The sequence below is a fragment of the Peromyscus leucopus genome, chromosome 8b (assembly GCF_004664715.2).
Source record: "Peromyscus leucopus breed LL Stock chromosome 8b, UCI_PerLeu_2.1, whole genome shotgun sequence".
Lineage (NCBI taxonomy): Eukaryota > Metazoa > Chordata > Mammalia > Rodentia > Cricetidae > Peromyscus > Peromyscus leucopus.
In genome coordinates, this window is record NC_051086.1 from 84,701,585 (window position 1) to 84,727,860 (window position 26,276).

Here is a 26,276-nt window from a genome sequence, read left to right on the forward strand (position 1 = left end):
GGCAGCAAGCCATCTGGCTAGGCTCAGGCTGAAATCTTAAAAGTCATCCTGGGGGGCTGGAGAGATGGCGCAGCAGTCGGGAGCACTAGATGCTCTTCCAAAGGCCCCAGGTTCAATTCCCAGCTTCCACACGGCAGCTCACAGCTATCTGTAACTCCAGTTCCAGGGTACCCGACACCCCCATGCAGGCAAAACATCGATGCACATAAATTAAATGAAATGAAATGAAATGAAAGGAAAGGAAAGGAAAGGAAAGGAAAGGAAAGGAAAGGGGAAAGGAAAGGAAAGAGGAAAGGAAAGGAAAGAGGAAAGAAAAAAGGGAAGGGAAGGGAGGGGAGGGGAGGGGAGGGAAGGGAAGGGAAAGGGAGGGGAGGGAAGGGAAGGGGAGGGGAGGGGAGGGAAGGGAAGGGGAGGGAAGGGAAGGGAAGGGAAGGGAGGGAGGGAGGGAGGGAGGGAGGAAGGGAGAGAGAGAAAGAGAGAGAGAGAGAGAGAGAGAGAAAGAAAGAAAGAAAGAAAGAAAGAAAGAAAGAAAGAAAGAAAGAAAGAAAGAAAGAAAGAAAGAAAGAAAGAAAGAGAAGCAAAAAAAATGAAGTCATCCTGAGCAGGTCTAAAACATCTACCCTGTCTGTCCTACACTCTCCTCCCAGCTGCCACTGCCCTATCACTTGTCTTTTTTCTCCTTGAGCCAACTGACTATATTTGCCAATAGCACCTAAATCAAACAGCCTCTGGATCTTTTCCTGCTGGACACACCTCAGCCTTCAACACTCAGGCGAAAGAAACCTTATGTTAAGATGAAATTTGAAATGTCTTGTAACACAGAATGGATGGTGGCAATGCAGACTGGATATCTGAAGTAACGCTCTTGCCATATTGCCATGTGACCAACAAATTGAACTTTGAAGATCAAAATCACCACAGTTAGTGTCTGTCATTATCAAGCTACTAATGAGTGCTTTTTTAAAAGATAACCCAGTTTTTGGTAAAATGGATTGAATATGAATACATAAAGACAAATAAACCAGGAGGAATTACTTACACTACGAGCATTCTGTGTTTCACAAAAGATCACTTTAAGTTCCAGGAGCAAGGTCTACACAACGTGAATGAATAAATAAGATCTGAACAAGAATGAGACCAACAGTGGGCATTGCTGGCACACGCCTTTAGTCCCAGCACTCCAGAGGCAGAGGCAGGTAGATGTCTGTGAGTTTGGAGCTAGCCTGGTCTACAAAGCAAGTTCCAGGACAGCTAAAGCTACACAGAGAAACCCTGTCTCTGAAAACAAACAAACAAACAAACAAAAAATTGACACCACAGATGTGTTACCATGGAGCTCAACCCTCGACAAAGAACCAGAGACAACTAAGAACTGCCGAGAGCAAGAGAAACAGCCTTTCTTGGGGAAGAGCCCCCAAATGGTTAATAATACCTGAAATTAGATACACATAAGTAACAGAAACAGAATAGAAATACGGGCCATAAATTTGAGAGAGCAAGGGCAGGTACTTGGAAAGAGTTGGAGTAAAGGGAGGGAGAAAATGATCTAATTATATTTTAACATCAAAAATAAATGGGCCGCCAGGCTATGATGGCACATGCCTTTCTCAGCACTCTGGAGGCAGAGGCAGGTGGATCTCTGTGAGTTTGGAGCCAGCCTGGGCTACAGAGTGAGTTCCAAGACAGCAAGGACTAAACAGAGAGACCTTGTCTTGAAAAGGGGAGGGGGGGCAAAATAAATAAATACATAAAATAGGACATCCAAATAAAATATTTTTCTATGCCTAGATGAGCTGTGTATCTTTACATGCCACTGCTGCTCCTGCCTTCCATGAGCCCTGCAAGAGCTTCCCTAGAGCACTCACTTCCGTAGCTATTACCTGGACACTTGGCATTTCCAAACCATTCCCTAATATAAAAAAAATCTTCTAAGTCACAGATTTCCTTAAAAAGATACAGATGAGGGCTGCAGAGATGGCTTAGCGGTTAAGAGCAGTGGCTGCTCTTCCAGAGGTCCTGAATTCAATTCCCAGCAACTACATGGTGGCTCACATCCAGCTGTAGTTAGATCTGGTGCCCTCTTCAGGCCTGCCTGCATACATGCAGGTAGAACATTGTATACATAATAAATAAATCTTAAAAAAAAATACAGAAGATTAGGATTATCTTGTTTGAGTTTTCTAATGTTGTGGTTTTTTATAAACAATTTATTTTTATGTGCACTGGTGTTTTGCCTGAATGTATGTCTGTGTGAGGGTGTCAGATATTGGAGTTACAGGCAGTTGTGAGATGCTGGGAATTGAACCAGAATCCTCTGGAAGAGCAGTCAGTGCTTTTAATCACTGAGCCACCTCTCCAGCCCCTGGGAAATTTTAATTTTTTATTATTTCTCTGAATCTAGGTTCAAATCCCAGCACCTACATGGCAGCTCACTGTCTGTAACTCCAAGATCCAACACTTTCACACAGACATACATGCAGGCAAAACACCAATGCACATAAAATCTTTAGGAAAAAAATTAAAATTACCCAAGTACCTTCCATTTGGGGGCCAGAGATAACTAACCAGAAACAGGGATGGGTGCCAGAGAAACGACTCAGTGCATGAAGAGCTTGCCATACAAATGTGAAGAGCAGAGTTCAGATCCCCAGACCCGTGTAAAAGCCAGAGACATGGTGACTCCCCCACAATCCCTGCACTCAAGAGGCAGAGACAAGGGATCCAAGGACAGCTGGCTAGCTCAACTAGCCAGAATTGGTATGCTCCAGGTTCAGTGAGAGACCCTGCCTCAACAAATAGAAAATAATCGAGGAAGACTTCTTACATCAACCTCAGGCCTCCACCTGTATGTACACACACATGTGCACACACACCCAGACATCCATGTGTGCCCACACATGGGTGAATACACATACACACAAACTACACACATATATACACACAAAAAGAAGAATTAGTCAGAACAGAAGACCTGGGATGTAGAGGAGGCCTGAGAAGAAGCTGTGTTCTGAGAGTGGGACCTGACCCAGCTGCACAGAAGGTCCCCGTCACCTTGCATGTTGACTGACTAACAGAATGCTCACTGACCTCACTGGCTTTGGTGCACCCAAAGGGAGCCCGGCAATGGACTCACCTCGGTCTCTGCGAGAAGTGTCTTGAGTCTTGTCAAATCTTTCGTTACCATCCCATTCTGCAAGGAGGAAATGAAGACAGGAAACCATCAGTGTGTAGTTCTTTCGTCTCACAACTCGGGTGAGCTTCTCTGCAGTCACCACAGCTCCCCTTCCCTTCCTCCACACTGCTGCTCTGTCACTGAGAAGCTGCAGGCAGCCAGGGAAAGGAAAAGAAGCCTAACGGAGAAAGAATCAGTTGCTGCTCCAGCTAAGTACACATGCTACAAGCACTCACCTGATGTACAGGTGTAAAATAATCTCAGCACTCAGGAGAGAGAGGCAGGCGGATCTCTGTGAGTTTGAGGCCAACCTGGTCTACAGAGTGAGTTCAGGTCAGCCAGAGTTACATGAGACCCTGCCTCAAAAAATAAATTTTTTTAATTCTATAAAATGCTTGCCAAGCTATGAGTATAGAACAAAACATGAGAAAAGCAAATCTAAAACTATTTTTCCCTCTCCCTTGGTGCTAACAGGCTTGTCTATATATGAAATGCTGAACTCAGGGGTATCCACCATCACAGAAACCAAGAAGTAGTCTAGTGCCTAAAGATGGCTCATTCACTTATTAAATTTTGAAATTCAAATTTCAGAAAATTTGAAAATTAAAAACAAATTGTTTTAAAAATTAAAAACTCCCAACAGGCTAGGCGGTGGTGGTGCACACCTTTAATCCCAGCACTCAGGAGGCAGAGCCAGACAGATCTCTGTGAGTTCAAGGCCAGCCTGGTCTACAGAACAAGATACAACAATAAAATAATTATAGGAAAAACCCTTTTAAGGTTAGGCACAGCTGTAACTGCTGAACTTGAAAGATGAGGGAGGACCCCTAGCCTGTGGCCAGTCTGGGCTACATTCTTCTCTTCCTAGGAAGGGTGGCTAGCCACTAATCCCAGCACTCAGTAGAGTAAGGCAGAAGTTTGTCTCCAGCTCTGGACTCTGTCTCAAAAGAGAAAGACTAAGTAACTACATCTTCACAGCTGTTCAGATCTAAACAGCTGCATCACTTTGCTGTGCTCACATCTGTAAACCTTGTGAAATCAGAGACATCGCCAAACTAAGGAAGCAATTTGCTGCACAGTAATTCCTTACAAGTTGACTAAATTACCCTGTGGGGGAACAATAATATTACACCTCATAACAGACAAATACTTTTCTAATTTCTGTATTTTCACCATCTGTGCTCTTGATTTTCAAAATTCCTATCAACTTGAAGCATAACTGACAGAGAATTTACACTGCCTGGTAATTATATACTTTCTTCTTTCTCTGTTTTCATTGTGATGCCTGAAAAATACCAAGAAACTTGAAAAAAACGTTTTCTTTCAAATTCCTATAAATTATCAACTCTATAAAGTTACAAAAAGAGCCGGGTGGTGGTGGCACATGCCTTTAATCCCAGCACTCGGGGGGCAGAGGCAGGCAGATCTTTGTTCAGGCCAGCCTGGTTTACAGAGCAAGATCTAGGAAAGGCGCAAAGCTACAGAGAAACCCTGTCTTGAAAAACCAAAAATAAAGTTACAAAAAGTAGCCCTTTAATTATAACAAAGAAAACTAGGAATATATATATTTAAAAACTTATCTTCGAAATCCACTAAGAATCAATAAAAGTTATAATTAAAAAAATTAAATTCAAGTCTAAATATAACTAGATAGTTCCCATCAAGTAAACAAGGATATTAACTTACACACACCCATTTGGTATGATGAAACCCATTAGTATGTACATTAACCTTTTAAAAAAACTTAATTCTATTTTTTGTTGTTGTTGTTGTTGTTTTGGTTTTTGAGAAATGGTCTCACATAACCATGGCTGGCCTGGAACTCAGACAACTGCCTCTCTCTGCCTCTCAGTGCTGGGATTAAAGGCATGCACTACCACGCCCAGCTTTGGTGGTTTTTTTTGTTTTTGTTTTTGTTTTTTTCTTTTTTGGAGGAGGAGCAGGGTTCAAGACAAGGTCTCTCTGTGTAGATTTGGCTATCCTGGAACTCGCTCTATAGACCAGGCTGGCCTTGAACTCAAGAGATCTGCCTGCCTCTGCCTCCTGAGTGCTGGGATTAAAGGTGTGTACTACCACTGCCCGGCTGATTTTAATTTTTAAAAACAAAGTCTTCTGGTTATATTATACTTTAGAACTCAGCAAAAAGTACCTGTGATTTTTATATACACCATCATGAATGGCAAGGGTCCAATGATTGAATGTCAGTTCATTTTAAAACAATGAACATCTTGGGATTGTCACAAATTTTGACATCTGACAAAACTACACTTACACCAAACATCCACTATTTTCCTCATATTATCCTGAGGAGTCAAACATGCCCCAACGGTAGCAACCATTCAAAGCCGTGCTCATCAACATACCAGAGACTCTCCTGATAGTGACTTGGCAAGGATGGAGGACACAAGCTGGAGCTTCCCTTTGAGCTGCATGCAGCACAGCACCGCCCGGAAGGCACCCTCTCCCTTGGCCAGTTCTTCCCCCAGTACTGCCAAGGAAGAAACACAGCATTAGCCACAGGGCACTCAGACCCACTTTTTTCGCTTCTAAAAGGAAGACATCCTAAGTATGTCTTTGTACATGCTAACAGAATAACTCCAAACAGAAGAAAAAAATCAGTAGGCTCTTTCTAAGACATGCTTGCAAGGACAAGAAGGAACATGGCAAAGATCAGATGAACCCTACTACAACTTTCAGCATCAAAACCTAGGGAGACATCCTCTAAGGCTCTCCAGTGTGCAGCTGAGCAAGAACTTGTCAGGTTCTGTGGCCATCAAAACAACACTGGCCCTGAATTATGGACTTCAAAACAGTGAGTAGAGAAGATCTTGAATATACCCAAACCAAGAAAAAACAAATGTTTCAAGTGATATATCAATTACCCAGATCACTACATACTACCTACATGCCTCAAAATACCACTCACACATAGGTAAAGTAATTAACTGTCAATTAATCAGAAAGAAAGCAAGCAGTTGATGTAGGGAACAGCAGTGCACCCGTACAGGCCCAGTTAAGCAAGAGGCTGAGGCAGGAGGATACCTGAAGTCAACTGGTTCCAGCAAAGGAAATATAGACCATGTTGGATAAATGCTTGCTATGTAATTTCAATGACCTGGGATCAGTCCTTGGACCCCTTAGTAGAAGGAGAGAGCCAACTCCAAGAAGTTTCCCTATGATCTCATGTGTGCTGCACCACAGAAGCATGCATATACTCTCTACGCACAATAATCCTTTCTAAATTATTTTTCAAAAAAATTATTTAGTATGTTATATCAAGTTAAATGAGGGCTTTTAAAACTGCAGATTTATTGAACAGACCCTGTGCCGTTAAACTGTTGAAGACAAACTGCAAATCCCAGGCTGGGGTATAGCTAAATGATAGAGTGCTTGGCTAAGATACATGAAGTTCAATGTTCAGCACTGCACATAACAGAGAGCATCTCCCTCTAACCTTGACACTAAAGAGATGAGAAGCAGGAAAATCAGGAGTTCAAGGTTATCTTCACCTACATAGTAAGTCTGAGGTGAAAGGGAAAGAGGGTGGGAGAGGCAGAAGGGGAGAAGGAAGGAAGGAAGGAAGGAAGGAAGGAAGGAAGGAAGGAAGGAAGGAAGGAAGGAAGGAAGGAAGGAAGGAAGGAAGGAAGGAAGGAAGGAGAAATCTCAATATTGGGTATTTCCATGCAATTAAAAATTAGCCTTTACTGAGGGGCTCCCAGCTGGATCAGACCCTCTGAATAGGTGAGACAGTTGATTGGCTTGATCAGTTTGGGAGGCAACTAGGCAGTGTGACCAAGTCCTGTGCTCATTGCATGAGCTGGCTGTTTGAAACCGGGAGCTTATGCAGGGACACTTGGCTCAGGCTGGGAGGAAGGGACTGGACCTGCCTGGACTGAGTCTACCAGGTTGATCGCAGTCCTCGGGGGAGGATTTGCCCTGAAGGAGGTGGGAATGGGGGGTGGGCTGGGGATAAGGGAAGGGGATAGGAGGGGGGAGAATAGGGGAACCCGTGGCTGATATGTAGAACTGAATGGTATTGTAAAATAAAATAAAATTAAAAAAAAAAAATTAGCCTTTAAAGCCAGGTGGTGATGGCACATACCCATGAATCCCAGCACTTGGGAGGCAGAGGCAGTGGATCTTTGTGAGTTCAAGGCCAGCCTTTTCTACAGAGCGAGCTCCAGGGCAGCCAGGGATGTTACACAGAGAAACTCTGTCTCAACCTCCAACCTCCCAAGAAAAAGAAAAAAAGAAAGAAATAGCCTTTAGGGGCTGGAGAGATGGCTCAGCAATGCAGAAAACCTGGGTTCAGTTCCCAGCATCCACAAGATGGCTATAACCATCTGTAACTACAGCTCCAAAGGAATCAAACACCCTCTCCTGACCTCCTCAAGCACTAGGTATGTATATGATGCACAGTAATACATACAGGCAAAACCCTCATCCACACAAAAAGTAAAGTATAAATCTTTTTTTAAAAAGCATTAAAAATTAGTCTTTATCAGGCAGGTGTAATAGCACACACCTTTAACCCCAGCAGAAGCAGAAAAAGGTGGACTTTTGAGGCCACCCTGGCCTATACAGTGAGGTCCTGTCCAAACACTAAGGAAAAAAATGAGCCTTCATCAAAACTAGGAAGATTAACTAAGATCCAATTATCCAATGGCCACAGAATATACTACCTAAACTATTTGCAAGACTATGTAAATTAACACAATCACAAGTGCCACAAGAATCTATATTCCTTTGCAAGACAGTAATTTGCCACAAGAGAATACTTTGGGAATTGAACTTGGTTGTAAACCATCTCCAAGCCAGAATCCCTTTATGAGTAGGTGTGCTGTGCTGTGTAGAAGGTGGGCTGTTCAGGTTGGTTTATTTTGGTTGTTTTGTGCTGACTATAGCTCACTGTTCTGATGTTATATTGCCGTCACACAATTAACTTTGGAACACTAATAAAATCCTACATTAAGGCTTACCATAATCTCATCAATTAAAGTGTTCACTTTACTGCTTATGCTTTTATCCAACTATTAAAATTTACATATTTTACATGGTACAGCCCATATAAACATGACAGTTAATGTACTTTTCCCTCTCAGCAAATTCAACACTGTCCACAGTAATATATTTACTTATCATATTATTGAAGATGTAATATTCCATCAAATAAATACATCAATTTATTTAGATATTCCTTTGGTCCAGAAAGACTTCTTTTTTAATTTTTAAAAGTAACACTACAGCTGAGTGTGGTGGTGCAATCTTTTAATTCCAACATTCTAGAGGCATAAACAGGTAGAGCTCTGTGAGTTCAAGGACAGCCTGGTCTACATAGCAAGCTCCAGCCTGCCAGAGCTATGTAGTAAGGAAAAAAGAAGCAAAATACTAGTTAAAGGCCTACTTACCACCAGGCCTGATGACATGAGCTTGATCCAAGACTCACATGATGGAAGGAGAGAACCAACTCCATCAAATTGTCCTCTGACCCCATACGTAGGCCATAGGTAACTTAATATGCCAAAGGTGAGTGTGCACTCAAGTAAAAGTGCAAGCAAACAAGCAAGCATGCACGCACAACGCACGAGTGCACACACGCACAATTTTTAAATGTATATTTTAAATTTTTTAATTTAATTTAAAAACAGAAACAAGTTAAGCACTGAGAAACTGATCTGAGGATGTAGCTCAGTTGGTACAGTGCTTGCTGAGCATACACAAGGCCCTGGCTTCAGTCCCTACTCCACACACACACCTGCAATCCTAGCATTAAGGGGTGAAAGCCAGAGGATCAGAAGTTCAAGGTCACCCTCTGCTACATAAGTCTGAGGCTATAAGTCAAAATTCAAACATAATAAAACACTTTAAAAGCTGGAAAATGTCTGAGGGAGAGGAGGTCCCTGTTCTAGGGAGTGAGGAAACTTAATAACATCTCAACTTCAGCTGACTCGAACCTTTATAAAAGCTAGTAAAGCACACACAGGTCATCAAGGTGGCTGAGTGGGGAAAGGAGTTTGCTCCCAAGAGACAACTAGAAGAGTTTCAATCCCCAGAACCCACATAGGGAAGGACAGAATGAATCCTATAGGTTGTCCTCTGACCTCCACAAGTGCTCATCCACACACGCACCAAGTATACAAATGTAAAAAGAAATAATGCTCCTGTTTGTTTTTCAAGACAAGGTTTCTCTATGTAACAGCTCTGGCTGTCCTGCAACTCGCTTTGTAGCCCAGGCTGCCCTTGAACTCACAGAGATCTGCCTGCCTCTGCCTCTCAAGTGCTGGGATTAAAGGGGTGCACCACCATCACCCAGCCAAATAAACAAATTTCTAAAAAACAGTAAATCACAAAACATTTTATGAGGCTGAAGTGCTGCCAACTGGGCACCTAGCATGCTCTCTGAGCTTGTACAAATTTGCTGAATTTCACTTCCTAAGATTCTGCCATTGCACGAGTGTTTAAATAACTCAGAATTTATCAAAATCATGTTTCCCTTCTTCCATCTTTTCAGACAAGCAGCTGTAATAGCTTTTTTCCCAACTGTTTATCTTAAATGCAATTTAGCTCAAGTCTCACAGGGTCTGTATGAAGAACCAGAGCAAAAAGAAGAAGTGAATGATAAAGAGCATTCCTGACTTTGTGTCATATAACGAAGTTAAATAGCAATGCTGCCAATCAGGACTCTTACTGTCTTCGCTTTCCTGAAAAAAACTGAAAGAAATCTGAGTGTGGCAGCATGTTACTCAACTTGCCTCAGCTGTGATAACTGAACTTGAAAATGACATTAAAAACATAATCTTTAGCAATTTAAAGAAAAGTCTTTTTCGAGTTAAAATTCTATGCAGATAAATTCTCTTCCCACCAACTCTGCAGGTCTGGGTGCTCAGGTGCTTCTCTGCAGCATGCCCCTGCTGAGCACAGGAGTAGACTGAGGAGCCTGCCCACCCCACCTCAGCCAGCCCAAGCACCTACTCCCTTCTGTCCTAACTCTGGCTTTGTTTCCAAACACTTGGGGATAAACTTGATGCACTGGACTGGAAACTGAGTAATACTAAAGGAATAGCCATTTCCTTGTCAACAAGAACAGTCAGGTCAGAGCTGAGAGCCTTCGGCTATTCACAAGGACATTCGATTTCCTCTCAAGAATTGCCTGCAATGAGAAGAATCATCTTAAGCATGAAGTACAATAAAAGTTGAGCTTTTTTGCAACAGGAAAATATTAAGTTATTTCTTAATAACTTAACCTTAACTTCCATAGTTTTTTATTAAGGAGCTTGTCCTAATAAAAGCACTGCCCTAAAAATTCTTTAAAAGAAAATGAAAATACCAAAAAAGCTAAATTAATAAAATAATCTGCTACCTAGATACAATCACTTTTAGAATCAATACTTCAAGGACTCAATCAAAAATTGAAATAAATTCTCAGGAAGGCATGATGGCTCTTGCTGCACAAGCCTACCCACTGGCGTTTGACTCTGGGAACTCTGAGAAAGGTGGAGGGATAAACAACTCCACAAAGCTGTCCAACGAGACACACACACACACTCTAGTACACACCTACACACATATATCTTGCAAACATATAAATAACAATCTTTTTAATTCTAAGCCCAACATAGTGGCTCACATCTGTAATTCGAGCACTCAGGAAACTGAGGCAGGAGAATTGTCATAATCTTGAGGCCAGTCTTGGTTCAATAAGTACCAGTCATGCGACAAGACAGGACTATGTCTCAAAAATAATAAACCAATGTAAAGATATTTTTAGCTCTCTTCCCAGGACTGGCAAGTTGGCTCAGCAGGTAAACATACTTGTCACCAAGCCTGACAAACTGTTTTATGCTGGAACCATATTGTAAAAGGGTAGAACCAATTCCTCCATGTTGTCCTCTGACTTCTACCTCCATACATGAAAACCAAGTGGATCTCTGTAAGTTTAAGGTTGGCCTGGTTGACACAGTGAGTTCTAGGCCAGTCAGAGCTACATATTAAAACCCTGTCTCCGAATAAATAAAGTAAGGTAAAATTTAACATTGGTACTAATTATTTTCAGTACACCCCAACTTCTCCATTATATACAAATAGGAAATAATTCTACACAGTAAAATAGCGGAAACCACAATCAAACATAAATACAAATGCAAATACTTACTCTCCAAACACTAAAGGCTCTGATTCCATGCACACGCTTGAATAAATGTTTTACTTCAGCCATTGTTAAAACAATATGCGCAAAAACTGCCTGTGTGTGCATGAGGCAGGAAAAGCATCAACTGCACAGAATGTCTTCAATTTCCTCGTCATTAAAGCTCCCAAGCTCCCAAAGAGGCATAGCCATATGGCCACAGCAAAGCTGTGACTGTTAGTGTCCAGTAACCAAATCAAGCCACTGTCTCTGCAGAAATGGTAAGTTTAAACTGTTTTTCTATCCTGAAACTCCCTCCTCTCTCAGTTTCAGAAGTCAGCATCTTGAGATTTCTGTTGCAAGCCCCCAAGGGAAATTCTGAATCTAGTAAAAGAAGCCTTTTCAAGTGCTCAGGCACACGTCTGTTTCTGTGGTTAATTTACTCACTTTTTATTGTTCTTAGTAACAGGCTCATTGGGAAAGCCTGCAGACACTCTGCCTCTCTTCTGTGTCTGCCCTGTAGGACAAAGCTGTTTCAAGTGCTAACAGGCTTTTTCCCTTGCACCGTCCACAAGATTTAGTGAGATTTCCCAAGGCAACGCATTCTCTGTCTTAAATCTCCTCCTATGCACAATTTCAGGTCTGAGTATGTAGCCCAGTGGTAAAGAACTAACCCAGCATGCACCAGACCCAAGGCTTAACCCTCAGTAACATACACACACACACAGAGAGAGAGAGAGAGAGAGAGAGAGAGAGAGAGAGAGAGAGAGAGAGACAGACAGAGAGAGAGAGACAGACAGAGAGAGAGACAGACAGAGAGAGAGAGAAAGAATATTAAATTAGCACTAACAAGTATCCAGTCAACACTAACATGAGATTTCTTTTAAAATATCGCTCATAACTGAGCATGGTGGCTCAGAGCTGTAATCACATCTACATTGGAAACTAAAACAAGAGAATCCTAAGTTCAAGGCCATCCTTGGCAAAACAGCAACTTCAATGCCAACCTGGGCAATTGGCAGGACCTTGTCTCCAAAAATAAAACTGAAAATTCATGTATAACTACAGTAGCTTAATTAGTAAATGCCCTGAGTAGAATCAGTACAAACAGGAGAGTCTTATAACTGAGTTCACATTAGTTCAACACTTATTTTTTACACACCTATCACACTAAGCAACAATATAACAGCCCTCAATTTTAAATTTTAAACTTTCACTTATCTTAGCATTCTATAATTTAAATATAAGACTTATACTTAGGGCTGGCAAGATGGTTCAGTGGGTAAAGAAATGCCACCATGCCTGACAGCCTGAGTCTGATCCCCAGGACACATGTGGCAGGAGAAAACCACATCCCCCACGTTGTCTTCTGACTTCCACATGCACACTGTGCTGTGTGGACATACATACACAACACAAATAAATGTACCAGAAATTTTTAAATACTTCTTTTTAAAAAAAGACTTTTATGTACAAATGTTAACAGATATTTGAGAGAAATCAGACTAAAAGACAAAATCTAATTCCATAGCTTTCAGTTCCTATTAGAGAACAAAACTGAACTATTGATAGTTCCAGCTCGGATAGACTTCATGAGTGGAAACAACCATTTCAGGTCAAACAATCCCACAACTGTGTTTATACAACATTTGCAAGATGACACATGAGTGAGATGAGAAGGGACTTGTGGCTGGCAGGGGTCAGAAATGGTGGGGAGAGTGAGTATGGGGGTAGGGAGCATGATTGTGGGAACAGGACAAGTGAGATCTTCATGGTAACAAGCTCTGTGCTGAGGTGGTATTGGTGGCTACATGAATCAACGCATGATAAATGGCATATCATATACACACTCGTATTGAAACTAATTTATTGGTTTTGATATTTTACCATAGTGAGAGAAGTCAAAACCATCAAGGAAAAGTATGTGAAGCATACATGGGACCTCTCTTAGCAACTTCTTCTCAATCTATACTTGTTTCAAAATAGAAAGATTTAAATTCTAAATTCCTATTGGAGAAAAAAGCTTTGTGTCTAGGAAATGTCTTTTTAAAAGATGGCTGGAGAAGCAGCTCAGAAGCACTTGCTGTAAAGCAAAAGGATCTGAGTTCGAATCCCTAGCCCTCACATAAAAGCCAGGTATGGCCACACACGCCAGTAACCGTGCTGTTGAGAATGAAGAAAAGCAAATCCCAGGAAGGAGGAGCTCGGCAGCTGGCCAGACTAGCTAAACACCAGGCTGCAGTTCAGGAGACGGTTCAGTGGCTAGGAATACTCACTCTTCGTCAGGTGCTTTAACCCCAGCACTCAGGAGGCGGAGGCGGAGGCAGGAGGATCTCTCTGAGTTTGAGGCCAGCCTGGTCTACAGAGTGAGTTCCAGGACAGCCAGGGCTGTTGCACAGAGAAACTGTCTCAAAAAACATAGAACCTCTCAGGATGTAGCTCTCAGCTACTTCTCCAGCATCATTTGTGCCGGTCTGCCACCATGCTTCTCATCATGATAACAAACTAAACCTCTCAAACTGTAACAAGCAAGCCCACAATTAAATGCTTTGTTTGTTTGTTTGTTTGTTTGTTTCGAGACAGGGTTCCTGTGTGTGTGTCGTTTTGGTGCCTGTTCTGGAACTCACTCTGTAGACCAGGCTGGCCTCAAACTCACAGAGATCCACCTGCCTCTGCCTCCCGAGTGCTGGGATTAAAGGCATGCGCCACCACTGCTCGGTCTAAATGCTTTCTTTTATAAGAGGTGCTTTGGTTATGGGGTCTATTCCCAGCAACAGAACAGTGACAAGACATATATAATTGAAGATAACAAAGTAAATATAAAAAAAAAAAATTTTAGCGCCTCCTCCAGTTTTTTATTTCTAAAATAAAAGAAGTGCTTTTCTTTCTCTGTGTTCTTTGTCTGATTGCTAAGTCTGTAAAACCCTTAAGTACAGACACACAACAGATGTGGGTCCAGACAGCAGCATGGCTTCTCATCACAAGGTCTCACATCAAAGCCACAGCACTGCTCACAACTGGCCCTGGGCTTTAAACAAGCTGATTCATCACACACAGCCTGTCTCCACAGCTATAAAACCCAGAAGACAACATGACTAAATAAAACAATGTATTTCAGAAGGCATGACCTGAGATACTGTAATTAAATACTATTATCCTAATAACTAAATATTTTCCCAACAAATCCTTTTAATTACTATAAAAACTACAGTATGGTTCTCCTTGACTTACCAAGTAGTCACAACCTGATAAACTCAGTGCAAATTGAAAATAATGTAAACCAAAAGTGCATTTAACTTTTTCCAATCTGGTAAACTGCCCATGCTTCTGTCAATAATTCCTCACCCATGGATCTCTACGCTCTAATTAAACTCACTAGGTCAACTAAAAGAAAAAACTGGCATGAACATGGAAGGGGACTAGAGAGTAAGACGCAAACAATCAGCCGGAGTGAATTAATATATGGTGATAAAAAACTTTTTTTTGAGGTACAATTAAAGGCTGGAGAGATGGTTCAGTGGCTAAGAGCAAATACACTGCTCTTGCAAAGCACCTGAGCTGGGTCACCAGCCCCCATATCAGGCAGCTCACAAAGGCCTGCAACTGTAGCTCCAGGGGTCTGACACCCTCTTCTAGGCTCAGCAGGCACCTGCACTCATCACAAACACACAAACACACAAACACACACACACAAAAAAAAAAAAAAATTAAAAATTAAATAAGGCCGGGTGGTGGTGATGCTCGCCTTTAACCCCAGCACTTGGGAGGCAGAGCCTCCAGGACAGGCACCAAAACTACACACAGAAACCTTATCTCTGGGGAAAAAAAAAACTACAAATAAAATAGGTATTTTAAGCGCCTTTAAAGGCTGAGATTATAGCTCAGCTATAGAATGCTTGCCTAACACGAGGCCCCGGGTTTGACAGTCTGCACCTCCACAACCAAAACATAAAGCACCAATCTTCTCAAGTATCACAGCTAGCAATGCTAACAACATAATACACTTGCTGCAGAGGACTGTCTGCCCTCGTGATCCTGGGCACTGGGAGCTGTAACTCATTGTTGCTGCCCAGCATGATAGAGTATCAAGACCACACATCAGTAGCCCTGAAAAAGGTCAAAATTCAAAGCATAGCTTCTACCAGATACTTATTGCTTTTCCACCATCATAAAGCCAAAATACTATAATGGGATCATTTTAAGTGCAGGACTGTGTATCTATTAGTCAAAATTCTTGAGAAGAAGAGTCATTAAAGATGTCAACAGCTCCCCCAGAAAAACCATCCAAGGCTCATTTAGTCACTTGTCAATTTCTTAGGTCACAGGACAGACAAGTCAAGCATCACTAACATAAACTTTGTAATGGTGATTTTTTTTTTTTTTAAGCTTGACAAAAGTCTTGGCTGGAGTTTCAGAACTGTACAGCCTGCTGATGTTTCTAATAATCAGGCTTCATCTAAAATATCACATATCATTAGCTCATTCAATTTGTTAGTACAGAAAGTCCTAAGGGGCCAGCAAGATGGCTCAGCAGGTAAAAGTACTTGATGCCAAGCCTGGCGACCTGAGCTCCATCCCTAAAACTCACATGCTGGAAGGAGAACCAACCCTAATAAGTTGTCCTCTGATGCCCCTACCATATAACACACACATAAACACATCAATTTAATAAAATTCTAAGTTTCCCATATAGTGAAAATTTCAAAGCATTAGAATCATTTCATGAAAAATATTCCTATCCTGTTTTTCATTCAAATAACTGACCTAACCACATCACTTAACCAGTGGTCACTGGCTTCAGAGACTGAGCCCAACAGCACCCTAAGTTTGGATCTAAAAGCCATGAACTCTAGTCTATGCACTTTTTTCTATATATTTTTTTAAACTGAGACATAGTACTTATCTTTATGAGGTACCGAAAGCTATTTTCTAAAGTAGAATTCCACCGTCAAGACTTTATAACTTTGTTGAATTCCAGTAAAACAAATCAGCTACAAAAATATTTCAGAAGCAACCAAGTAAATCAGATTATGGACTGAGTCTCAGACAGTATTAAAAATCATTATCAATTTTGTTAGATTAACAAACTATTGTGATTATGCAGTGATGGCCTCTAAACATACTGAAACATTTAGAGGTAGTTACCTCTCTATCTATAGTTACTTTAAAATATTTCAAAACACAAGGCCAGTAAAATGGCTCAACAGGTAAAGGTACTTGCAGCTGAGCCGGATGACTTGAGTTCAGTCCCCACATCCCACATGATAGAAGGAAAGAAATAAATACAGTAAGTATCTCAGGAGCAAACACCACATACTTCCTCCAAATGCAAGCTACTAACAGACTGGGCATCCACCCTACCAGGAAACCATTCTAATGTTCCTGTGGAATCAAAATTAATTTTTTTAAGATTCATTTATTTATTATGTATACAGAAGAGAGTGCCAGATCTCATTACATTTGGTTGTGAGCCTCCATGTGGGTGCTGGGAATTAAACTCAGGACCTCTGGAAGAGCAGTCGGTGTTCTTAACCTCTGAGCCATCTCTCCAGCCCCAAAATAAAATTTTATAAGAACATATGAATGTAGAGGAGAAAACCCATGGTAACTGTGAAGGCCCTGATGCCATGCATGTCAAATTACTATCTTCTGATGGTGGTGAATTAATTCTGAAAAAAGAACCCATGCGAACATCAGAAGCAATAAAGGCCATGTCAAGTGGGCCAGGTCAGTTTGTTGAGAATGAAATGAATGAAGCCAATTTTAGAGAGATCCTTCCGCACATGCTATGGAAAATATGCATGCATTTTACCTACAAGGTCCACTACACAAAACTCCACAAGATTACCAAATTCCCAATCGCTCCTAAAATTACTGATGGCTGCAAACTTCCTAGATTGTTTTTTAAAAAATTAGAATAAGCTGTTATTTGTATGTGTGTGTGTGTAACAAGCTGTTAAAAAAATCAACACACACCTACACTCAAATTATTTAAGAAGGGCCAGGCACAGTGGCTCACACTTAATGGCTCACACTTAATGGCTCACACTTAATCCCAGCACTCAGATCTCTGTAAGTTCCAGGCCAGCCAGAGAGTGTCACAAAAGTAAATAAACAAATAAATGGTTGCTTTTTTGATTTGGTGATATTTTGTGATGTTTCAAGAAAGTAGGAATTAAATTTGACGGTCACTGTCACATGTTTGTTGCAGTAACGGTTGGCAATGATATTCAATACAATGTAACGTATCAAACTCAATATACTTTGGCTAAATTAACTGTTTACTTAAAAAAATGGCACACATACACAAGTTACAAAAAAAATGCAAACTGACCCAACAATAGAAGAATGAGCATCACACTATGTAAATCACAAACAGGAAGGCACTGGTATGAGGCATATCCAATGAAGCTCTCTAGGCCTAGCCTCACAGAGCACCTCACAGAGCACAGTATTAACTACGAGGGTAATAGATTAACAGCAACCCAGCAAGAGGTTTCTCCTGCTTGCTACCTGACTGTCTAGCCATACATACATATCTTACACAAAAATAACATTACTGATAATCGTAAAAAAAATAAAGTCAGAAATCTACAGTACATAAGTAATCTTAGCCAGTATTTTCTAGTATCTACTGAAATGATCAACTTTATAAAGGTGTTTTTGTACAAATTTTATAAATAGGGGCTAGGAAGATAGCTTAGTGGGTAAAGTATTTGCTGCACAAGCCTGAGGACCTGAGTTCAGATCCCCAACACCCAGGTAAAAGCTGGGAACAGTAGTGCCTGTCTGTAACCCAATGATAGTGAGACAGGCAAGCACAGGTAGGTGGATTTGGGAGCCTGTTGGCCACCAGCCTTACCAATCAATGAGCTCCAGGTTTAGTAAAATACCATGTCCCCCAAATAAGAAAAATAGGGGAAAAACAGAGAAGACATCCAACATCAACTTCTTGCCTCCATGCAAATGCTCACTCATACGCACACAAAAAAAGACGACTTCCAACAGGCAGTTGTAGCACATGCCTTTAATCCTAGGCAGGCAGATCTCTGAGCTCAAGGCCAGCATGGACTGCAGAGTGAGTTCCAGGACAGCAGGGGCTACATAAAGAAACTCTGTCTCGAGGGAAAAAAAAAAAAAGGGGGGGGGACCACTTTCCAAGTTGTTCCATGTCACCTAAAAGAAGTAGGAAACATAGAGACTACAATGAATGAAGCCCTTCCTCCCTGAAAGCCAACAACCCCTTCTCACTTTTGCACACAGCATTAAAGACCAGTGTGGTTACAATTTCCTCCTTCATTGGTAATGTTTACCTGGACAGGATCCCAGACATGAAGTTAGAGGATCAAAGGTCAGAGCGAATCTCCAACCTGCACTCTACTGCCTACTAACACCACAGTGTGTACATAGCACATGTCATGCCAACTTCATCTTCACAATGGCTAAACTTTTATACTGGTAATTAATCTGGGTTTTGTTTGTTTGCTTTGAGACAGGGTCTCACTATGTAGCTCTGGCTAGCCTGGAAATCATTATGTAGACCAGGATGCCAATAAACTCAGAGAGATCTACCTGCCTCTGCCTCCTGGGTGCTGGACTAAAGGTGTGCAAGTCTATGCCTGTCTATTGAATTCATCTGTTTGAAAGTGTGCGTAATTTGGCCGGGCGGTGGTGGCGCACGCCTTTAATCCCAGCACTCGGGAGGCAGAGCCAGGCGGATCTCTGTGAGTTCGAGGCCAGCCTGGGCTACCAAGTGAGTTCCAGGAAAGGCGCAAAGCTACACAGAGAAACCCTGTCTCAAAAAACCAAAAAAAAAAAAAAAAGTGTGCGTAATTTAAAAATACTAAGTATCTGGGACAGCCAGGGCTATATAGAGAGACACTGTCAAAAAAAAATAAATAAATAAAACATAAAAATGAAAATTTCCCTTACCAATATCTACTTTTCCATGACTTTTCACAAGTGATGCAATCTTCTGGGGCCTTTGTTTGCACATTTCTCAAATGGAAAGACTGTTTCAATTTCTCAAGAACTCAGGAAAATCAAAATTAAAGATATGGGACTATTTCTCACACAGGAGATGGGCAAAGTTTTGAAACTGCTGGGTTTTGGCATGATGACAGTACAGGGAACATTTACACGCATTATAGAGGGTGAGTACATTTCAAACTATAAGCTGATGGTGTCTAAAAGAAAAATCACAAATTCAGGGCTGGGGAGATGGTTCAATGGTTAAGAGCACTGACTGCTCTTCCAGAGGACCCCGACTCAATTCCCAGCACCCACATGGCAGCTCACTACTGTCTATAACTCCAGTTCCAGGGAACCAGATATACATACAGACATACATACAGACAAAACACCAATGCATATAAAATAAAAATTTTAAAAAAAAAATCACAAGTTCCCATACTCCTTAGCCTAGGGAGCCAACTCTAAAGAGAAGGTGTAAAAACAAGGGCAACAACAAGCAAGGATGTTTATTATCAGGTGGATTATAACGACAAAGAACAGACCAGAACCTGCTGGAGCCTCATCAGTTCAGGAAATGACTGTGTCACAAAACATCCACACAAGGGACACCTATCGTGAATTGGAGCCACTGCATTAACATTAACTTGAAAAGACAGCCATGCCATGGTGGTAGGTAAGCAACTTTGTGACAAGCATATTCAAATTCTTTTTTACTTGTTTTTTATTTTATTTTATTTTATTTTATTTTATTTTATTTTATTTTATTTTATTTTATTTTATGTGTGTTGAGTGCTTTCCCTACATGTATGTATGTGCACAATGTTCGTGCTTGGTGGCCACAGAAGTCAGAAGAGGGCGCTGGATCCAGCAGGACTAGAGTTACAGAAGTTTATGAGCCACCATGTGGGTGTTGGGAAACAAACCTAGATCCTCTGCAAGAGCAACAAGTGCTTTCTTACCTGCTAAGTCATCTCTCCAGCCCCCCCTTGAACATTATTTGTTAAAGGGGAAAAAAGCAATTTATGTATTATAAGCATCTGTGTTTCTCAGTATAGTAAGAGGAGCCCACTAACCCACCATACTCCAGGAGGGGCAGGAGGAGCCCACTAACCCACCATACTCCAGGAGGGGCAGGAGGAGCCCACTAACCCACCAAACTCCAGGAGGGGCAGGAGGAGCCCACTAACCCACCAAACTCCAGGAGGGGCAGGAGGAGCCCACTAACCCACCAAACTCCAGGAGGGGCAGGAGGAGCCCACTAACCCACCAAACTCCAGGAGGGGCAGGAGGAGCCCACTAACCCACCAAACTCCAGGAGAGGCAGGAGGAGCCCACTAACCAACCCACCATACTCCAAGAGAGGCAGGAGGAGCCCACTAACCAACCCACCATACTCCAAGAGAGGCAGGAGGAGCCCACTAACCAACCCACCATACTCCAAGAGAGGCAGGAGGAGCCCACTAACCAACCCACCATACTCCAAGAGAGGCAGGAGGAGCCCAGCACATTGCTCTATATCATCTGCCATTGCATCTATTTTCTGTTTTTTAGAAATGTTCAAAGATGACAAGGATAGCTCTAATTCTAATTTAAGTTCCAAACCACTACAATTCTATTGCAAGGTTCACAGAAAGGCCACTAACCATCAATGAACAAGGTCTAAATTATGGTCTGTGTAAAATAAAAATACTGAACTCTTTTGTAACGTTTTGACACAAGAGTAAAGATGAAAAAAATTAACATATCAAACACCTCAGCCTCAAGGCCCAGTTCTGGATAAATGAAACATGATTTCTATTACCCAGGTCACTGAGCTGTGCAGACGCCCAGCAGGAGGGGTGGGACAGCACCCTGACCCTCCACCCACAGGCTCCTGGACTCATTCTGCTAAGATACAGCAAGGACCAGGAAAAGGACTTCCACACAATGAGCACTCAGAGAATGTGGAGTTTACTGGTCTCAACTTCCGGCCACAAGAAAACAGGAAAGAGCGTTTCAGAGCATTCCAGCTACACTTGTAAGGAAAATACTCTGATTTGTTTAAAAGAAAAAAAAGACAGATATTTTTTCAAAATACAAACCTCAGCATTTTAACCAATGTGTACTGCATTTCTTAATCATGGCATTTATAGACTATAACTATTTATCCAGACTTTAATAGGACTCACTATCAATGCTCCTTGAGGGAGTGAGGGTGAAGGGACACACGGGGACAAGAATGTCAACATTCATGCCCACATGCTCACCTGGTATATGCCTGTCACAGCTGGAAAGACATCAACCCAATCTGTCACTAGGCACCACAGTAAGATAGGATTTTTAACATTATAATTGCTTTTGAAATTGGCAAGTGAAAATTTAAAAAAAAATTCAAACCTTAAACTTCAATTAAATAATTTTTAAAATCTTCAGATCAGAAAAGGGTCCCATCTTTTAAACGTACCATGCCTACAATCTTCATCAGCTTGCCCGTAGTTTTTCTACAAAAAGAAAAGACAAGACACAAGGTAAAAAGACATACTTCCAAGACAAGCGGTTAGCACAGAGGGGCTCAGCTGTCTCTGAGGAGAACCATGACTGCTGTCAGGCTCCCTTTCAGGGAGAGCCCACTCCCATGATCTCTGAGGTATGTTACCTCTTTCACCCCAGAACCAAGCACCCCAGTGCACTTCCCTCCACCCCTCTCAGAGCGCTCGCTCTCCTCACCCTAGCTAGCCACACTCTCCTCGGGCACCACCTCAGCCAAGGGCTTGACTGACGAGTTCCTTCCCACTGTCACAGCTGTGTCTAGCTCCTTCCCAACACCCTCTCCTCACACCTGTTCCCAGAGACACCATCTGTCTCCTTGAGGACACCACCCACCACACTTCTACTCTCCCACACCTTTCCACTGATTCTTTCCTAAACAAACATGTTGGTATTTTTACCAATTTAAAAATACTCTGACTGAGCCAGGCATGGTGGCGCACACCTTTAGTCCCAGGACTCACGAGGCAGAGGCAGGCGGATCTCTGAGAGTTTGAGGCCAGCCTGGTCTACCGAGCGAGTCCCACGACTGCATGTGCGGGGCTGCATAGAGAACCCCTGTCTTGGGAGGGGAGGGTGACTTCGATTTTTCCACTGACTCCTTTCCTTTTTCTTTCTCCTTGTGGCAGAACTTCTCACAGAGCTGGCTCTGCACACTTGTAAACCCTCACCCGAGAGTCAGAGGCAGGAGGATCACAAGTTAGAGGCCAGCCTGCTCCACATAGGGAAGCTCAGGCCAGCCCAGGCTACCCAGTGGAACTGTCTGAAGGAGTTCCTCCCCCGATTCTCTGAGGTTCTCTTTAAGTCAGACAGCCACCCACTGATCTAAAGAAGCTATTCTCATGATGGCCACCAGTGACCTCCACTGCATCCAGTCTGAGTCACAGTTCACTGACCTGTACCATTTATCACACACACTGTCACATCTCTAGAGGCAGCCACTGACACGATGAATAAAATCTCCTTTTCTCCCCCTAGCTGGGTGGACTATGGCTCTCTCACCTTCTACTCCCAGCTATTTCTCAGATGCTCTGTGTGTTCCTTCTCCCCAACCTCTCAACACCATCGTCCCAGGTCCTCAGCCCTCTCCCTGGAGACCTGACTAACATCTTACCCCATAATCTCTTACTCCCTCTCCCACATTCCACACTTGCACTCACTCTTCATCTCCAGCCAGATGCCTCAATGACACCTCAAACTTGGAAGGTCCAAAACTAAGCTCATAAACCTGCCCCTTACATACAACCTTCTCACCCCAGCTAAAGGAAACCTCATTTTTCAAAGGGCTCAGTCAAAAAAAGGTCAGGGTAAGTGACTGCACATGACAGAGCTTCCCCATTCCCTGCATTCTGAGTGCCAGGAAATCTACTCCTGCCTTGGACTTCTACACAGAACAGGCTGCATTTCTGTTTATGAACTAACACTGAGCCTCTGTCATCTCAGCCCTTGATCAGTCCAACACCCCCAGCAGTCCCCAACATCCCAACATCCCCCAACACCCCCAGCAGTCCCCAACATCCCAACATCCCAACATCCCCCAACACCCCCAGCAGTCCCCAACATACCAGCAGTCCCCAACATCCCCCAACATCCCCAACAGTCCCCAACATCCCAACATCCCCCAACACCCCCAGCAGTCCCCAACATCCCCAGCAGTCCCCAACATACCAACATCCCCCAACATCCCAACATCCCCCAACATGCCCAGCAGTCCCCAACATACCAGCAGTCCCCAACACCCCCAGCAGTCCCCAACATACCAACATCCCCCAACATCCCAACAGCCCCCAACAGCCCCAGCAGTCCCCTTGCAGACACTCTTATTCCTCTGCAGTCTATTTTCTTTTCTTTTTTGAGACAGTGTCTATCTACATACCCTGGCTGTCCTAGAACTCTCTCTGTGTAGCCCAGCTGGCCTCAAACTCATGGCCATCCTCCTGTCCCTGCCTCCCAAGTGCTGAGATTGAAGGCGTGTACCACCACCACACCTATTACTTTTTTTGATAGTCTGTTTTGAGCACCAGTCTAATTCTGTTGAATCAAATCCCACCACTGCTCTGTTCCAATTGCTGCAGCAGCTCCCCACCTCACTCACAATTGGAGCCTCCTTTGAATGGCTCAGAAGGCCCCACAAGACCCCACTGGCCCTAACCTTTTCCCTCTCCCCCTCACACACCCTACCCTGCTCACACTGGCCAGCTCTTACTCAAATTCAGCCGGGATGCCTCTACCTCAAGGTCCCTTTCCTCCAGATTTCCACATGGCTCACCCCCTCTTCTCCTTCCTATCACCTTCTTCTCAGGAGGCTGACCTCGACTAGCCTGGGTAAACACCCTCACCTCCAGCACTGCCTGCTGTTCCCTGGTTCCTAAGCACTTCTCCTTAGCATGCTGTCCCTATATGGAGTTATCTACAATGGCCACCATTTCTATCTATTCCTCTACTGGTCACTAACGGGAAGAAGGGATCTCTCTGTCTATCAGAATGCATGTTCTCCAATATGTGTTAAATGAGTATACCATAATACAATTTCAAAGTTTAAAAACAGCTGTTTGCCATTTGAGAATGTTCAGCCATCACCAGGTACTTTTTTTAAAACTGTTCAGGCCCAAATTAGCTGATTTGTACAGGAAGTGACCAGCATGTGATTCTACACTGGTACATAACAGCTTTCTCCACTGGTGTACCAACAGCATTCATTCACTCACCAGTTGCAAGAATGAGGCAATTCTGTAAAGAAGACTCTCGATTTTGATACGCTCTATATCCAGTGGACACGGCCCTGCGAAGTCTGCCATGGAGTACTGGCCAAGGGAAAGTAGGGCCTCTGTGCAGTGCTGGAGGGCCATGTCATAGTCCTGCCTCTTCAGGGACTCACACGCTTGTTCACATGACTTTTCAGCTCTTCTGTCTTCCATGACTCAGGGACAAAAATCCTAAACATGAGAGAGAACGGGTGTGATTTAAAAACTTAGAAAGGAGCTGGCTCAGCATTCAAGAGCACGTACTGCTCCTGCAGAGGACCCAAACTGGAGACCTAGATTCAGCTCCTGAGCAAATCACAACTATCTATCATACCGGTTCCAGATGATCTAATGGCTCCTTTGGGTACCTGCATACATTTAGTGAACATACACACAGGTGTACACATATCAAAAGGGGGGGGATAAATAATGAAAGATCTTAAGAGCATTTGTTTAAAAAAGGAATGAAACAAAGACTTAGTAATTATAAATTGTAGCCCCATTCCCATTCCCATTCCCACAGCTGAATGGCCAGCAGAGCACCTCCTTCAGCAAGCCTCCGTCACGGCAGCTGAGCAGCAACCGTGGATAGTGTAAAACCTAACACGTGTATTTTATGATGTCTTTACTAAGCTACAGGCTGAAATACCCACCATAAGCAACCAGGATGAAATTCTTTATAAGCAAAACAAATAAATGCCCAAGTACAAATAAAAAGAAGATACAAGGGAGCAGAAAGGTTTCATATCTAGACCTACAAGTGTCAACCTCTCTTGAGTCTTACACTTCTGCAGACCATATAATACAGGATCTTTTCACACCCTTAAAAACAACTAGCCAAAGTTCAAGCTGGGCATGACTTCAACTCAACCCACATATTCAGAGGGCCAGGCCCTAGACTAACAGCCTCAAACACAGAGATGGAGCATGAGGTCACCACTTCCCAGGATCTCAGTTAGCAGAGGAGCCAAAGCCCAAGTTAACAAAGACCAGACAGACTCATTCCATCTGAGGCCTGAGCTGGCTCGGGAGGTCAACAAGCTCACTCTACACGTGACAGCAGGAGCAAACTCCAGCTTTGCAGAGAACAGAGTTCAGCTCAACTGTAGGGCTCAGCGGGTAAGCGCTTTCCACCCAACTTGGTGACCTGGCAACCCCCACAAGTTTTCCTCTGCCCTCGACATAAGCAACACACACACACACACACACACACACACACACGCACGCACGCACGCACACACACACACACACACACACACACACACACACACACGCACACACGCACCCACAAAAACAAATAGATGTAATTTTTAAAAATTTGAAAAGGAAGCGTTCAACTGAACTCAGAGAGAGGATCATCCACACATTAAACTCAAAATGCCAAGAAGGGGTGGGAGGAACTATGGCTGAAATACCATGAGAAATGAGGGTTATACCCACCAGCGACAGCATAGGAAAGACGGGTTGTAAACAAAGTTGGAACCTACCAAAGGCTCAGTGGTAGAGCACCTGGCTAGCATGCACAGGTTCTGAACCTGATTCCCAGGACTATGAAAAGGAAAGGAGAAAAGAAGTAATCTATCCAGTATCAATCCTATGAGGAATTGACTAGCAGGAGAAAGAGGGCAAGCACTGACCACTCAGAGCGCACAGGAGCCTAGAGCCCGCAATGGCTCCGTGGAGAATCAATCCTGACGATTGGAGTTGGATCTCAGGGAGCCACATAGAAGAGGAG

At 42.9% G+C, this 26,276-nt stretch overlaps 1 protein-coding gene and 1 pseudogene across 3 annotated transcripts in view; one reads left to right on the plus strand and one right to left on the minus strand.

The window, feature by feature from the left end:
* Positions 1–26,276, minus strand: part of Helz (helicase with zinc finger) — a 157,781-nt gene that overhangs the window by 104,203 nt on the left and 27,302 nt on the right. For all 3 annotated transcript variants that reach the window (XM_028865232.2, XM_037200965.1, XM_028865233.2), the window contains 4 exons: positions 24,506–24,733; positions 21,715–21,751; positions 5,536–5,660; positions 3,134–3,190 (listed from right to left, as the gene is read on the minus strand). In XM_028865232.2, coding sequence (XP_028721065.1) covers positions 3,134–3,190; positions 5,536–5,660; positions 21,715–21,751; positions 24,506–24,715 — 429 coding nt within the window. In that variant the 5' untranslated portion in view covers positions 24,716–24,733. The remainder of the gene's footprint in view (positions 1–3,133; positions 3,191–5,535; positions 5,661–21,714; positions 21,752–24,505; positions 24,734–26,276) is intronic.
* LOC114690490 lies at positions 16,576–17,213 on the plus strand (annotated as a pseudogene).